This window comes from Hyla sarda, chromosome 7 (assembly GCF_029499605.1).
Source record: "Hyla sarda isolate aHylSar1 chromosome 7, aHylSar1.hap1, whole genome shotgun sequence".
NCBI lineage: Eukaryota > Metazoa > Chordata > Amphibia > Anura > Hylidae > Hyla > Hyla sarda.
The window spans coordinates 182,593,924-182,609,982 of NC_079195.1; the positions used below are offsets into that span (position 1 = coordinate 182,593,924).

Genomic DNA, 16,059 nt, shown 5'->3' on the forward strand with positions numbered 1-16,059 from the left:
AACAAAGCCTTTAACAAGAGGACACCTTCTCTTACACAGGCCTGAGCATGAAAACAATGACAATATTAAAATGACTAAACATAACCTACAAAGCACAACAATAGTGAAGAATGATACAAAAAGGCCTTGAACATTGGGTTTCCATTCAGAGATGGAATATAATCTTCTTTATATAGCGAACGTGACTTTCTGACTGGACAGTTCAGACGGTAGTCATGATGACAGCTGGGACTGTGGCTTAAAGGGGTGACTGCTGTCACGACCCCTCCCATAGATTGGCAATGAGGGGTCATGGACGTGACGTCACAAGGGGACGTGGCCGGCCCCCGCAGGGCAAAAACAGCATTTGGAACATTTACTTCCGAATGCTGGCCAGTGGAGTACCCCTTTAAACTCTACCACCACTTCACCTTGGTGGCAATACAAGGGCAGCTAAAATTTGAGATTGTTCCTAGACTGTGCTGACTCATATTATTAACAGACCACTGTTGTAATCTTCAAATACAATAAATAAATGTCTTTATCCTAGCTAAAAGTGGTCGTCAGGACATAGAAATGTCTTAATTCACTGTTTCCTATCAAAAAGATGGAAGCATTGTCAAAGGGACAAGATAAGAGAAGTTCTCCTGCAAAGCAGCTTCAGCCCCAACATTTATGGATACATGGATAGGTTATATCATAATAATTGGTTGAGGTCTGACATACAGCTAAAAATTAAGGGGCCCAGTTTTTCTTGGGGTACACAAGCTGGAACACCATCACAGATCTTCATTTTAAAAATGTATGGGTGGCAAACATTTCAAAACTTGCTGATATGTCAGATTTTAGTGACAGTAAAACCCCATTCCAACCAAAGTTTCCTAAGGTGGCAATGCACAAAAGCAAGACAAAATGTACACATTGGGGTGAAAAAACTGAAGTGCTCACAGGGCATGACTTAGAGTTACATCCACTCATGTCACGGCAAAACTATTCAAAAAGAAGATGGCATACAAGTCTTGCCACTAAGGGACCTAAAGTGATCTCCACATATATCAACTAGTCTATTGGGCATTCCCTTTCCTAATCCCAATCACTTCTGTGTTGTTTCATGGGAATAGTTTGTCTTTTGAACACAAGTTCCTTTATTATTTATATATATATATATATATATATATATATATATATATATATATAGTCCAAATATATCATAAGCTAGTAATTGGCTTTTCAGCACTGTGGACCCTTTGATGAATGACCAGGCTGGATCTCAACATGAAGAAGTCTCCACAGTCTGGACATGAGTATCGTTTCAATCCTTTGTGAGTTTTCCTATGGTTGACCAAATGAGATTGGCGCATAAAGTTTTCCCCACACTCTGGGCATGAGAAAGGTTCATTTTCAGCGTGAAACTTTTGATGCATAATAAGACTTTGTTTCTGTGCATAAAGCTTCCCACACTCAGTACATTTATATGGCTTCTCGCCCGTGTGAAGTCTCTGATGTCGAATATAATTCGCCTTCTGTATAAACTCTTTTCCACATTGGGAACATGAAAATGGCTTTTCTCCAGAATGGATTCTGCGGTGCAGGACCAAACTGGACTTGTGCTTAAAGAAACCTCCGCAGTCGGGACAAAAAAATGGCTTTTCTGCAGTGACCAGTCTACGGTCTACAGGAAAAAGCTTCTTGGCTGTCGTCGACATCGCAGCGTCCTGTCTAGGGCAGGTTTTCTTGGCACCTGTAAGATGAAAAGGTCTTTACTAGAAAACCTAATATACATCAAACTAAAGGAATCATACGTTTTATTGATTAAAACCAAATAGTGAAACAGGTTATAGAATCATTTTCTTTTCCTCGTATCTCTTAATTTTCTGTCCATGATTATGGGAGATGCTTTTAACAGCATTTAGAAATATCCTTTCTGGCAGGGCCCTGTATCATAGGATATAGGTTGTAGTTAGAGATGAGCGAACTTACAGTAAATTCGATTTGTCACGAACTTCTCGGCTCGGCAGTTGATGACTTTTCCTGCGTAAATCAGTTCAGCCTTCAGGTGCTCCGGTGGGCTGGAAAAGGTGGATACAGTCCTAGGAAAGAGTCTCCTAGGACTGTATCCACCTTTTCCAGCCCACCGGAGCACCGGAAAGCTGAACTAATTTATGCAGGAAAAGTCATCAACTGCCGAGCCGAGAAGTTCGTGACGAATCGAATTTACTGTAAGTTCACTCATCTCTAGTTGTAGTAGTGCTGGGCAGTATGACCAAGAATGTATATCACGGTAATTTTCTAAATTATGGCGGTATTTAAAGTTTTTTTTTGGGGGGTCCTCAGTATAGTGTCAGGTGGTCGGGGGTCCTCACCATGGTACCCTGGGTCTCGGTCAGGCCGACCGGTAACTCTCCTCCATGTCTCCGTAGTTCTGCTCGAGTTTCCCATGCCTGCCCGGAAGTCACGTGCCCGCCGGGAGTTGTAGTCCCCTCCCAGCTCCTCACAGTCAGTTCAGTGCGGCTCGGACTACACTTCCCAGAGACACTGTGTGACTGGATGTTTCTCTACGCCAAAACGCATTGGAGTTGGTTGCTATGGAAACTGTATTGCGGTATGTGAAAAATTCATATCGTAAAGAAAAAACACACCGATATTCGGTATGAACAGGTATACCGCCCAGCACTAGGTTGTTGTTATTAATTGGGGGAAAATTTACCATAGGTTGATGGACAAATATTTAACGGTATTTGCACGTTATTTTTGATGCACAACGATAATACAGTGACCCCCCGACCTGCGATGGCCTCTCAGAGGCCATCGCATGTTGAAGGCAGCATCAACATACGATGTATTTGTATGTCAGGGCCATCGCATAAACGATAAACGGCTATCTGGCAGCGCAGACTGCTTCAGCTGCCGCCGGATAGCCGTTTACGGTGGCCCGTGTGTTCCAGGGATTGGTCTCCTACCTGTCCTCGGGGCTCCGGAGCTCCTCTTCGGGATCCACTCCATCACCGGCGCTCTCCATCGTCGTCATCACGTCGTTGCGCACGCCGCCCCATCATCCAATAGGAGCGGCGTGTGTAGTGACGTGATGACGGCGACGTGAGAGCGACGTACTCGAGCAGCAGAGACGTTCCGGAGCGGCGGGGACACCACGGGGACGCAGCGATAGCGATGGACCAGCAGCAGCGGTGACGGGTCCGGAGCCGCGGGGTCAGGTGAGTACAACTTCCTATACTTAACATTGCACGGATCCCTCAACATACGATGGTTTCAACAAACGATGGTTCATTTGGAATGGATTACCATCGTATGTTGAGGGACCACTGTACATGTATTTGTTGTAATGTGCAACAAAAACCATTCTTTTCAAAAAAAATTTGTCCACATCTCAAAAAAATGGGTGGTCCCAGCTAGGAGTTCCAGATTGCAGCACACATTTAATTGATAACCTACATATCTAACTACTATGAACTTCTCCGACTTTCTAGAATTCTTTTATTACTGAATAAAAATTCGCCTTCCGATCTTCTTACACCAAACTTTTTACATTTAGAAACTGCAGGTACCGTATACAAACTTCTGACCTTGTGACATCTTGAGAACTCTCCTTTAATTCTGTACCTGTTCATAGAACCTCAGAAGGATGGCCTTTTTATGAATTATATTGGCGCCCTAACGCCTTTAACCCCCCCAATGACCAGCCAAGTTTGGCGTCTTTATGATCAAGGAGTAATCAGAGCTGGACTGTTCACTGCATCATTCACATCAATACATACTGAGCACAAGCTTTAACCCCTTAAGGACTGAGGGTTTTTCGTTTTTTGCATTTTCGTTTTTTCCTCACCTTTTAAAAATCATAACCCTTTCAATTTTGCAATAAAAAATCCATATTATGGCTTATTTTTTGCGCCACCAATTCTAATTTGCAGTGACATCAGTCATTTTGCCCAAAAATCTACAGCGAAACGGGAAAAAAAAAATCATTGTGCGACGAAATTGAAGAAAAAACGCCATTTTGTAACTTTTGGGGCTTCCGTTTCTATGCAGTACATTTTTCAGTAAAAATGACACATTATCTTTATTCTGTAGGTCCATACGATTAAAATGATACCCTACTTATATAGGTTTGATTTTGTCATACTTCTGGAAAAAATCATAACTACATGCAGGAAAATTTATACGTTTAAAATTGTCATCTTCTGACCCCTATAACTTTTTTATTTTTCTGCGTATGGGGCGGTATGAGGGCTCATTTTTTGCGCCCTGATCTGTCAATTTTAGTGGTACCATTTTTGTATTGATCAGACTTTTTGATCGCTTTTTATTCATTTTTTCATGATATAAAAGGCGACCAAAAATAAGTTATTTTGGACTTTGGAATTTTTTTGCGCGTACGCCATTGACCGTGCGGTTTAATTAATGATATATTATTATAGTTCGGACATTTACGCACGCGCCGATACCACATAGGTTTATATTTATTTTTATTTACATGGTGTTTTTTTTTTTTTTTTTTTTTATGGGAAAACGGGGGTGATTTGAACTTTTATTAAGGAAGGGGTTAAATCAAATTTATTCACTTTTTTTTTGCAGTGTTATAGCTCCCATAGTGACCTATAACACTGGACACAGCCGGGCAGCTTTCGGTTTAGACGCGGCGTTCAACTTTGAACGCCGCGTCTAAAGGGTTAATAGCGTGCGGCACCGCGATCGCTGCCGCGTGCTATTAGCCCCGGGTCCTGGCTTCAGATACATGCCAGGATCGACCCCCGATATGACGCGGGGTCACCACGTGACCCCGCGTTATATCGCGGGAGCCGGCCAAGGACGTAATTATACTTCCTTGGTCATTAAGGGGTTAAGGACCAGGCCAATTTTATTTTAGCATTTTAGTTTTTTCCTCCTCATCTTCTAAAAATCATAACTCTTTTATATTTTCATCCACAGACTAGTATGAGGGCTTGTTTTTTGTGCAACCAGTTGACCTGCGTAATGACATCACTCATTTTACCATAACTCATTTTACTCATTTTTCCCCACACAAAAAATACTATTTGTGTGGGGAAAAAAGAAAACCACAATAGAAGATTTCGTTTTCACGCTGTACAATTTACAGTAAAAATTACATGTCTTCTTTATTCTGTGGGTCAATACCCAATTAAAATGATACCCATGATTACATACTTTTCTATTATTGTCGCGCCTAAAAAAAAAAAAATAAAAATCCTTCTATTTTGACGACCTATAACTTTGTCATTTTTCCGTATAAGTGGTGGTATGCGGGCTCATTTTTTGATCCACGATCAGTACTTTTTATTGATACCACATTTGTGTATATAAAACTTCCATTATTTTTTATTTTTTTTAATAAAATGTGACAAAAAAGCAGCAGTTTTGCGTTTTTTTTTTACGTTCACGCCGTTCACCGTACGGGATCAATAAAATTATATTTTAATAGTTTGGACATTTACGCACGTGGCGATACTAAATATGTGTATCATTTATAATTCGTTTGTACACTTTAACCCCTTAACGAAGCAGGGCGTAAATGTACGTCCTGGTGATGTGGTACTTGACGCACCAGGACGTACATTTACGTCCTGAGCATAACCGCGGGCATCGGAGCGATGCCAGCATCATGCACGGTAGGTCCCAGCTGTGGATCGCAGCCAGGGACCTGCCGGTAATGGCGGACACCCGCGATCCCACGGAAGTCCGCCATTAACCCCTCAGATGCCATGATCAATACAGATCACGGCATCTGCAGCCTCGCGGTCACTTAACAGGATGATCGGATCGCTCGCAGCACTGCCGCGGCGATCCGATCATCCTGCCCGGCAGACTGAGGTCCCCTCACCTGGCTCCGCTGCCTTCCGGGAGTCTTCTGCTCTGATCTGCCTTCCCACAGACCAGAGCAGAAGATGACCGATAATGCTGATCAGTGCTATGTCCTATACATAGCACTGAACAGTATTAGCAATCGAATGATTGCTATAAATAGTCCCCTATGGGGACTATAAGAGTAAAAATAAAAGTAATAAAAGTAAAAGTAAAAAAAATTTGAAAAACCCCCTCCCCCAATAAAAACGTAAATTGTCCCATTTTCCCTATTTTCCCCCCAAAAAGTGTAAAAAAAATTATTTTATATACATATTTGTTGTCGCCGCGTGCGTAAATATCCGAACTATTAAAATAAAATGTAAATGATCCAGTACGGTGAACGGCGTGAACGTAAAAAAAAACATTTTTTTCCAAATCTATAGCATTTATAACATTTTATTCCCCAAAAAATTAATAAAAAATGTAATAAAAGTTTTGTATAAGCAAATATGGTATTAATAAAAAGTACAGATCACGGCGCAAAAAATGAGCCCTCATACCACTGCTTATACGGAAAAATGAAAAAGTTATAGGTCTTCAAAATAGGGGGATTTTAAACGTACTAATTTGGTTAAAAAGCTTTTAATCGCAACAGTAATAGAAAAATGTATAATCATATATATATATACATGTATAATTATACCTTTTCCTGCACGCTCCCGATACCTGTCGTCAAATCTGATTTGCTTGGACTACAGAAGGATATATTTGCTTATATCTGGGCTTATAAAAACCGCGTATTGCTAGAACGGTGATGTACTACCATAAAAGACTGGGTGGCCTGTCTGTCCCTAACCTTTTAAAGTACTATTACGCGGCCCGCATTGCACAATTAGCCCTGGTTCATGTCTCCCCGGGAGCTCCTAAATGGGTCTTTCTAGAAAATTCCATGCTTGCCCCGTACTTGTACACAGCATTCATTTGGTCCTCCTGTCCTTTTTCTATGCTGTTGCCCTCTTCTGCCCTTGTAGCCCTATATTCGCTGTCTCTCTGGCGTCAGGTTCGCTTTAAGTTCTGCCTTCAATCTCCTGTCTCTCCGCTGCTGCCTATTCTCTCTAACCCTCTCTTTCCTCCAGGTCTGAACCCATCGAGCTTCACTTGGTGGAGTTCGGCCAAACTCACTAAGCTCTATGATTTCTTGGTCTCCCATACTCTTCCTTCTCTCACGTCCTTTATCTTATCTCGGTCTGTCCCTCATGCTGAACTCTTTCGAGCTTACCAGGTATTCTCCTTTCTCCGCACTCAGGTGGGCCTTCATGCACTGTTCGCACCACTTTCTTTGAAGCACGCGCTTTGTATACACCTCACCTCCCAGGCTTACTGTCTTTGTTATACTCCCATCTTAATGCACCTCCTTCTGATACAAAATTGAAGTACATGTTGGCCTGGGGATCTGATCTTCACATGGTTCTTTCACCGTCCCTGTGGCGGGATGGCTGTACTGCGCTGAGCCGAGATAGTTGGCAGGTGTCCTTGATGGAAACAGCCTTGAAGGTTCTCCATAGGACGTATTTGGTCCCTGTCCGGTTGCATTCTATTTATCCCACTGTATCACCTCTTTGTTTTCGGTCATGTGGTATGTTAGGTACATTTTATCACACTTGGTGGTCCTGTCCTGCGGTTTCAACCTTTTGGACGCGGGTACTTGACCTTCTTGATTCTATTCTACCTAGTCGAGTTCCGAGGACGCCTGCCTTCTGCCTCCTAGGCTTCCGGCCACACAAGATGCGCTATAAGCCATTTAGACTTGCTCAGCACATCCTGATGGCTGCCAGAATCCACATAGCCTCACAGTGGAAACAATCGAGTCTTCATATTGGGACTGTAATCTCTAGAATAAACCAAACAATGATTTGCGAAAAACTGTCCGCAATTTGAGAGGATATGGTGGAAAACTTTCACATAGTATGGGACCCCTGGCTGTCCTCTACATATAGCCCAGATATGTCGCACTGCTTATCACTTTATTGATTACAGCTACTCGGGAACTCCGTTTGGGTGTCAGCCTGTGATTGTACCTTGCCGTCCTAATTCTCACTCATATTTCAGGGGGAAGCCGACTTGTGCCTATACTCCTTGTATGTATCACTAACCTTCGTGTTATGTTTTACTGGTCCACGGACCATTTTTGTTACGTTGTTTGAAGCAATATTTCTGTCTCAATAAAAGCTTCATGGTTTGACTGTTAAAAATTTAATTTTTTTTATTCCATAGGTCAGTACAATTACAACAATACCCAATAATATAGGTTTTGGTTGTTATTTGACAATTTTTTTAAATTAAAACATAAAAGAAAAATATGCTTATCGCTCTATTCTGAATTTATTTTATGTGAGAACATTTTTTGCACAATGAACTAAGGTATCTGTACCATTTTTTTTTAAATTCAAAATTTTGAACACCTTACATATTTTTTTCCAATATATGATGTGATCAAAAATGTTTGTTTGGTATTTTTTATATTTATGCATTTCACCATGCAGGATCATAAACATATTTAAATTCTGCTTGCAGCAATACCAAATATTTTTGTTTTGGGGTTAATTTGAATTTTTATTAGTGGAAAGTCTTTATATATATATATATATATATATATATATATATATATATATATTTTTTACACTTTTTAATTCTCCATGGGAGATGATTATCATTAGATTGCTTATACTGATTAAAGGCAATGTAAAGTGTAATATTTGCTAAGCACATACTCAGCTTTTCTCCAGGCAGGATGTCCAGTAGATCTTATCACACATGATGACTAGGGAGTAGACTTCACACTCTCTTCTCCCCAGTTCAGAGAGCCATGCGTTAGTGTGCTGTGTTTAATTGTCCCTGATTGGCTGAGGGGGCACACACCTTCCTCACTGCTCACTCTCAGCAGCCTCTCCCTGCAGCTCACATAGGAAACAAGCCCAGTTTGTGTACTTTTTTTTTTTACTTACGCAGCTGGATTATCAAAGGCTGTTTATAAGCTCTCATGGTGATATATAACTTAAAAGGGTACTCTGGTGGAAAACTTTTTTTTTTACAAATCTGTTTAACTTCCTGGCACCAGTTGATTTAAAAAATATATATTTTCTACCGGAGTACCCCTTTAAGATTTTTTTTTTAACGCTTTTGGTTGGATATCACCTTTAATGTTATGCAATTTCATAGCATTGATCAAGTAAATTGTTGCTCTGCTAGTACAGTCTGTTTAAAAGGGGTATTCCGCCCCTAGACATTACGCTCTGTGCTTAATGACGGGCGATACGGGGGACAGAGCAGCGTGACGTCATGGCGCCCCTCGTGACATCACGGCCCGTCCCCTTAATGCAAGTCTATGGGAGGGGGCGTGACGACCGCCACGCCCCCTCACATAGACTTGTATTGAAAGGGGCGGGCCATGACATCACGAGGGGCGGAGCCGTGACGTAACGATGCTCCGGCCCCTGTACTGCCCATCATTACGTGCAGAGCGAACTCGCTCTGTGCTGTAATGATAGCGCAGTGCCGCAACGTGGATCCCGGGGGTCCCCAGCAGTGGGACCGCGGCGATCTGACATCTTATCCCCTATCCTTTGGATAGGGGATAAGATGTCTAGGGGCGGAATACCCCTTTAAGGCAGACTGTATTAGCAGAGCCAAAATGGCTGATGCGTAGACCTGCCTTGCGGGAGTGCCGATCAGACTCCTCACATTTTACCATTTAAATGCCATGGATCCTATTGATTGCTGCATCTGAATGACAGACATCCACGTGATTGCCGATATTTGTCATTAATGGTGAGTGTTGGCTACCCACCGTCTATGAGGCCATCATGAAAGTGTTAAAACAGAGAAAAATATCCAGGGGGTACATAGAAAGGTCCAATACTACACAAACAAATAACCCAAAGAGTTACCTTTTATTATTTAAACACAATGGCCCAGATTTATCACACTGTGTGAGAGAAAAAGTGGAGTGATTTTCCCCACAGCAACCAATCACAGCTCAAGTTTCACTTTACTAGAGATCAATAGCTGAGCTGTGATTGGTTGTTGTGGAAAAAAAAAATGCTCCATTTTTTCTCTCACACAGTTTGATAATTCTGGGCCAATAACTTTTATTGTGTTTTAATAAATGAGTTATAACAAAAAAGGTGGATTAAAATAAGTCCAAAAGTATGTATCATTCACGTTGTTGGTTTCTTGGGACCTATCACAACCATTGTAAACAGCTCCTCAATGAATGGTACCGTATATACTCGAGTATAAGCCGACCCGAATATAAGCAGAGGCCACTAATTTCACCCCAAAAACCCAGGAAAAGTTATTGACTCGACTATAAGCCTAGGGTGGTAAATACATCATCCCCCCCCTGTCATCATCCAGACCCCCATCATCATCCCCCCCCCCCCTTCATCAGTGGTCTTCAACCTGCAGACCTCCAGATGTTGCAAAACTACAACTCCCAGCATCCCAGCCATCGGACTCAAAAACTCGGCTTATACTCGAGTATATACGGTAAGTATATATCTCTAATCTACGGACAGATGATACATGACTGCTGTTTATGATAGAACTAGAAAATAGGGTTTTTATTACCAAAGAACAGTGGACCAATCTATGTGTTGTGAGACTCAAAAACTCGGCTTATACTCGAGTATATACGGTAAGTATATATCTCTAATCTACGGACAGATGATACATGACTGCTGTTTATGATAGAACTAGAAAATAGGGTTTTTATTACCAAAAAACAGTGGACCAATCTATGTGTTGTGAGCAATGTTGTCTGTCTATCTGTGGGTGACGAGGGAAGGTCCCTTTAAAGTTTAGGCAATGCTGCCATATGTATGCATATACAGTGCAGTCTGTCACTATCTATGGGTGACTCAGAACGTCACTCCAAAATTTAGACAACTCTGGAAGAGAACATTGAAGCAATATTTATTACAAACCTTGGCCGATGTTTGTGGCGACCTCTTCTCTCTTAATTTTGACACGGGTCTCCATTTTCTCAGACTTAATCATTTTCAAACCGCTGACACTGTCGTCCTACCAGAGACAAAATAAGTCAGAACATTTTATACCCTTTGACAAAAACTCAAAATAGGCAGGTGATGCCAGATCACATATTGCATATAGTGTTGTTTATAGATTTAATGATTCTACAAAATCCTGTCACATCTAAAGGTCTAAGCACAGGAGAAGCTGAACATTATACCCTGCGCAGCAGCATCCATGTCACAAGCAGGGTGCAGACTCCGGGACATTGCAGAGAGGAGCAGAGATGAGAAAGAAGATCATCTACCGTATTTTTCGCCGTATAAGACGCACTTTTTGTTCCCCAAAACTGGGGGGAAAAAGTCGGTGCATCATATACGGCGAATACACCCCTATCGGGTCGTTCCCTGCGGCCATCAACGGCCGGGACCCGCGGCTAATACAGGACATCACCGATCGCGGTGATGCCCTGTATTAACCCTTCAGACGCGGCGATCAAAGCTGACCGCCGCGTCTGAAGGGAAAGTGACACTAAGCCGGCTGTTCAGTCTGGCTGTTCGGGACCCACAGTGATTTCACAGCGGCGGTCCCGAACAGCCCGACTGAATAGCCGGGTTAGTGCTTACAGGACACCGGGAGGGACCTTACCTGCCTCCTCGGTGTCTTCTCCGTTCAGGGATCCCCTGTATGGCCGGCGCTCTCCTTCCTCATCATCACGTCGTCGCGTACGTGCGTTGGCGTGCGTAACGACGTGATGGCGGCGACGGAGAGCGAGGATACCCGGCCGGCAGCAGAGGCGTTCCGGAGCGACGGGGACACGGCGATGGAGTGACATCCACGACAGCGGTGACGGGTCCGGAGTGGCGGGGACACGTGAGTATTACCTCCTATGCAGTGGTCTTCAATCTGCGGACCTTCAGATGTTGCAAAACTACAGCTCCCAGCATGCCCGGACAGCCAACGGCTGTCCGGGCATGTTGGGAGTTGTAGTTTTGCAACATCTGGAGGTCCGCAGGTTGAAGACCACTATTGGGTTCAAAATCTTTGTTTTTTAAATTTTGCACCTATAAATTGGGTGTGTCTTATACGCCGGTGCGTCCCATAGGGCGAAAAATACGGTAATTTCCCTGACAACACCAGAATACATCCAATACATTTCTGGACTATTACTGGTGGCCCAACAGACAACACACAAACCTGACACAGTGGTCCCTCAAGTTACAATATTAATTGGTTCCAGGACGACCATTGTATGTTGAAACCATTGTGTGTTGAGACCCTAACTCTATGGAAATCTGGTAATTGGTTCTGAAGCCACCAAAATGTCATCCAAAAATATTAAAAGGTGAGGATTAAAGAAAAATAAGTAGATAACTAATATAGATAAAGCAAATCCTTACATATAAAAGTAAGAAAGATCTGCTGGGAGCTGTAACCACTGTCTATGTCAGTTGGCTGTCCGGGCATGCTGAGAGTTGTAGTTTTGCAACAGCTGGAGGCACCCTGGTTGGGTAACAATGGTTTATGTAGAGGACAGGAGCTTCTTCAGGGTCCTATATAGTACACATAGTGTCCTAAATGGAGCCGCCCTTACTTGGTGTCCAAAGGAACAACTAACCCTGGCATAGGTAAAGAGTAGTACAGAACTTGTAGTTTCTCCCTGTACTGTAGGGGGCGCTATCAGACAGCCAGTCAGTGCAGGCACTTCAGTAATAGAGGTGATTTACCAGTAAAATGCCCATTCTGATTGGTCAGTTCCTCCAGTTGTGACACGTTTCACAGATCTGGACTGTTTGTAGCATTGTATGTTGAGTCTTGTTTCAAGATACAATGGTCCAGAAAAGACCATTGTATGTTGAAACTATTGTATGTTGAGGCCATTGTAAGTTGAGGGATCACTGTATTGTATTATCCTGCAGTCATTCATCCCTTGTTTCCTCTACCTTTTTTAAAAGGTTGGATATCTTTTTTAAAGGCTATAGACATCCTAGAAAAGCATTCTTTTTTCCCATTTTGTACTTTAATGGTGCAAAAAATGTTGTTTTATTTTCTCTCTCTCTCTATTCATGTATTTTCAACACAGAGACCTGAAAATTTGTCCGACTCTGGCTCGCAGCTCAATGGTAGTAAATTTTTAATGAAGACTGATTAGAGAGTTGCAGACATCCCCACAATCAGTAGAAAAAGAGGAGAGAAGCACGTTCGAAAGTGCTTCACTCTCTATCTCACAGCGATCTCTGTCCTGCTTCTCTGGATGGCCGAGTTATAAGTCTATAGGGCTGTCTAGAGGAGCTTGACAGAGATTTCTGTAAGCTGGGGAATGATGTGCCTAAGGGAAAGCTTTTCTCCTCTCAATTTACTGATCCAATGGGGTCCCAGCACAGATATCACGATGAACAAAACTTTGGACATGTCTCTGTGACGTGTCAAAAGTTGTTTTTAATGACATGAACACTTTAACTAGTAAATAAACTCTGGCAACCATTTTATTTATTCCTCAACTGCATTTAACCCCTTAAGATCACAGCCCATTTTGGCCTTAAAGACACAGTCAATTTTATTTTAGTATTTACATTTTTTCCGCATTGCCTTGCATAGGTTGATCAGTATTATCGACTGATCAGTACACTGATCAGTATTATGGACAGTCTACTTCTCTGGTCTGCTAGAAGGCAGGCCAGAGAAGAGCATCTTGTAAAAGCGGGCAGAGGCAGGTGAGGGGACCTCCGGCCGCCATCTTGGCTCATCTCATCTCCACAGTCGTACAGCGAGTGATCCGATGAGCCATCAGAGCCGCTGTATTGCCGCGGATGCTACATATATATCTCCTATACAGCTCCTATACACACCTATAAATCTACAGACAGAATTCTTCAATCAAACTCCTTTCCAACTCTAGTTAGAAACATACATAGTTACATAGTTAGTACGGTCGAAAAAAGACATATGTCCATCAAGTTCAAGTCCTACATTCTGTAGGATAGCAACATTCACTCTATGTGGGACTTCCAAACACAGCAGAGTGCAATATTCAGAAGTACCATAAAGATAGGTGATAACATTCAACCTTGGGATACCCTCTTTACATAACTAAAAGATGAAAATGATACCTACCTCATCGTCCTCTGTTTCAGTGTCATCACTCTCCTCATCTTCGTTCTTTAAGTATACCTTTGAATTGAAAGGCCTCATCAGAGGTTTCTCAAAGCCATCTGTACAATATAAAACAGACCTAACATGATTTCCTGAATTGAAGGGACACTGGTGTCCCAAAAAAAAAGTTAATTTTTTTTTTTGCTATAGGCGCTGCATATAGAGCACTTCCTTAATTACATGGTCATCAATTCCCTTCATTTATTTAGGTAACAGCTGAGATCTGACACTAAAATATTACCAGAGTAAAGGTGTTGTATCTTATACAACCTAAGTTATCAGAAACATGGTCGGCTTATGTTCGATCAGTGCGGTTGAACAGATCGTCGGCCGCCAAACTGCTCCGTTGAGACAGTAGGATGGATGTATGCAGCTTATCCATCTGCACTGTGGCTCCCCAAAGGCTACAACCTATGTCTTCTCCTAATACAGCCCAGTGCATTGTTTTCATTATATTGGGCTGTATGAATCTTCTACCTGTAGCAGCCTAAGGATACAGAGACTCTGCAGGAAACCAGCAAAGTGTACACTTTCCTCACAACACCTCTGGTGCTCAGCGACAGATGAAGGAAAAAGCTGTCACACTTACCAAATAACTTGTAATTTCTAGATTAATAAATGTATTACAACCAGTTTAATCCTTCTCACCTAATTTAGAACCTATAGGAATCTCTTCTTCCTCTTCCTTAAACCGTAGGTCACCTTCACCAGCATCAATCACCACAATATTCAAGTGGGCATCCTGGATAACATGGAAAAAAAACAACAACATAAAAACATTCAGTATGTAAAGATCATCTAGATCATTCAGTATGTAATGTAACATCTAGAATAGTCTAGCGCACGCATATTACAGCTATCAAATATACATGCGGAACACTCTGTATAAATTCCTATTATGGAAATGGAAACACTGGAAGTGAACATGATGCTGAACCAACTATAGCAGCAGGGCGGCAAGACACCGAGACTTTCTTCTCCCAATGCAATGAGGCTGAAACCTTGCACCTGATGAGCACAAAAAGCTTGGAGAATAAAATCCAGCAATTAGCTGAAAGGGAAATGTGCCTCTACTGGATCATAGGTTCTTTAAAATCATATAAGGACTGTGGCCGAGTCCCCAGAGGACTGAGGAACTATAAGGAGCCTTCGCAATATTTAGATGACACGTCAATCATCAATATATGGGAGCAAATCCATCTGGAATATTCAATGAATATGTGAACTTTAATATTGGCACGTAACGAAGAGGAGTATATGATGGTTACAGAAATGCTTAGAAAAGCTAAAGTGGAGCTCCGGACACGAGTATCTGAAATTCAGAGACAGAACTTTCTCAAGAAGCTGGAAAATAAGCCATTAAATCTGCAATGTGAAATAAAAGAGAAACAAGGTAAGTTTCTGAGAGACAAAGCAGACTTTGACGCAGGAAAAATCTTTATGAAAAAGACAAAACAATAAAAGAACCAATACCAACGGCAATGCTCGCAACAGAAACACAAGAAAATACAGACAAAAAAAGCAGGAACATAGAGAAAAAAGCCAGCGACATCTGGACCACTGAATCGGAGTCCAGTGGTTCAGAGGAAACGAGCTCAAGAAAAAACGCAACAACAACAAAAAACGTAACAGCGAAAAATGCAATGTGTGCACCAGAGGAGAAAATACCCCCTTTAAAAGCAAAACCAGACAGGGGCGCAAGACCAAAAATAGATTCCAACAGAGGAGCAGTAGGGAAAAGGAAAAAGGTTTCTTGGCATCCACAATAAGGGAAACTAACTCACAAGAAAGGACATCAGTTACCAATAGCGACGACAAAATCACTACTATAATCAATCTTAATGACGTGGTCCCCGATGAAGCAGCTGAATCGGTTCTAATTAAGACACTCAATTTTTGTCCTGTGAAGGAATTTAACCAAGTGGATTTTGAAATAGATTTATTGAATGGCGTACGAAAATGTAATCCTAAGAGACATTTCTTAAGTAAACAGTCCAAATGTAACCCAAAAAAAGGTTACATACCTGTCACTATCAGTCCGCTGGGGTTTAGTCCATTCATAGACCCTAGCGACGTGGA

At 42.0% G+C, this 16,059-nt stretch overlaps 1 protein-coding gene across 4 annotated transcripts in view; it reads right to left on the reverse strand.

Moving 5' to 3' along the window:
* Positions 1-243: 243 nt before the first annotated feature.
* Positions 244-16,059, reverse strand: part of LOC130282835 (zinc finger protein 568-like) — a 52,523-nt gene continuing 36,707 nt past the window's right edge. For all 4 annotated transcript variants that reach the window (XM_056531663.1, XM_056531666.1, XM_056531665.1 and 1 more), the window contains exons 7-10: positions 14,629-14,722; positions 13,942-14,039; positions 10,782-10,878; positions 244-1,720 (exon numbers count right to left, since the gene is read on the reverse strand). In XM_056531663.1, the coding sequence (XP_056387638.1) occupies positions 1,188-1,720; positions 10,782-10,878; positions 13,942-14,039; positions 14,629-14,722 (822 nt within the window). In that variant the 3' untranslated portion in view covers positions 244-1,187. The remainder of the gene's footprint in view (positions 1,721-10,781; positions 10,879-13,941; positions 14,040-14,628; positions 14,723-16,059) is intronic.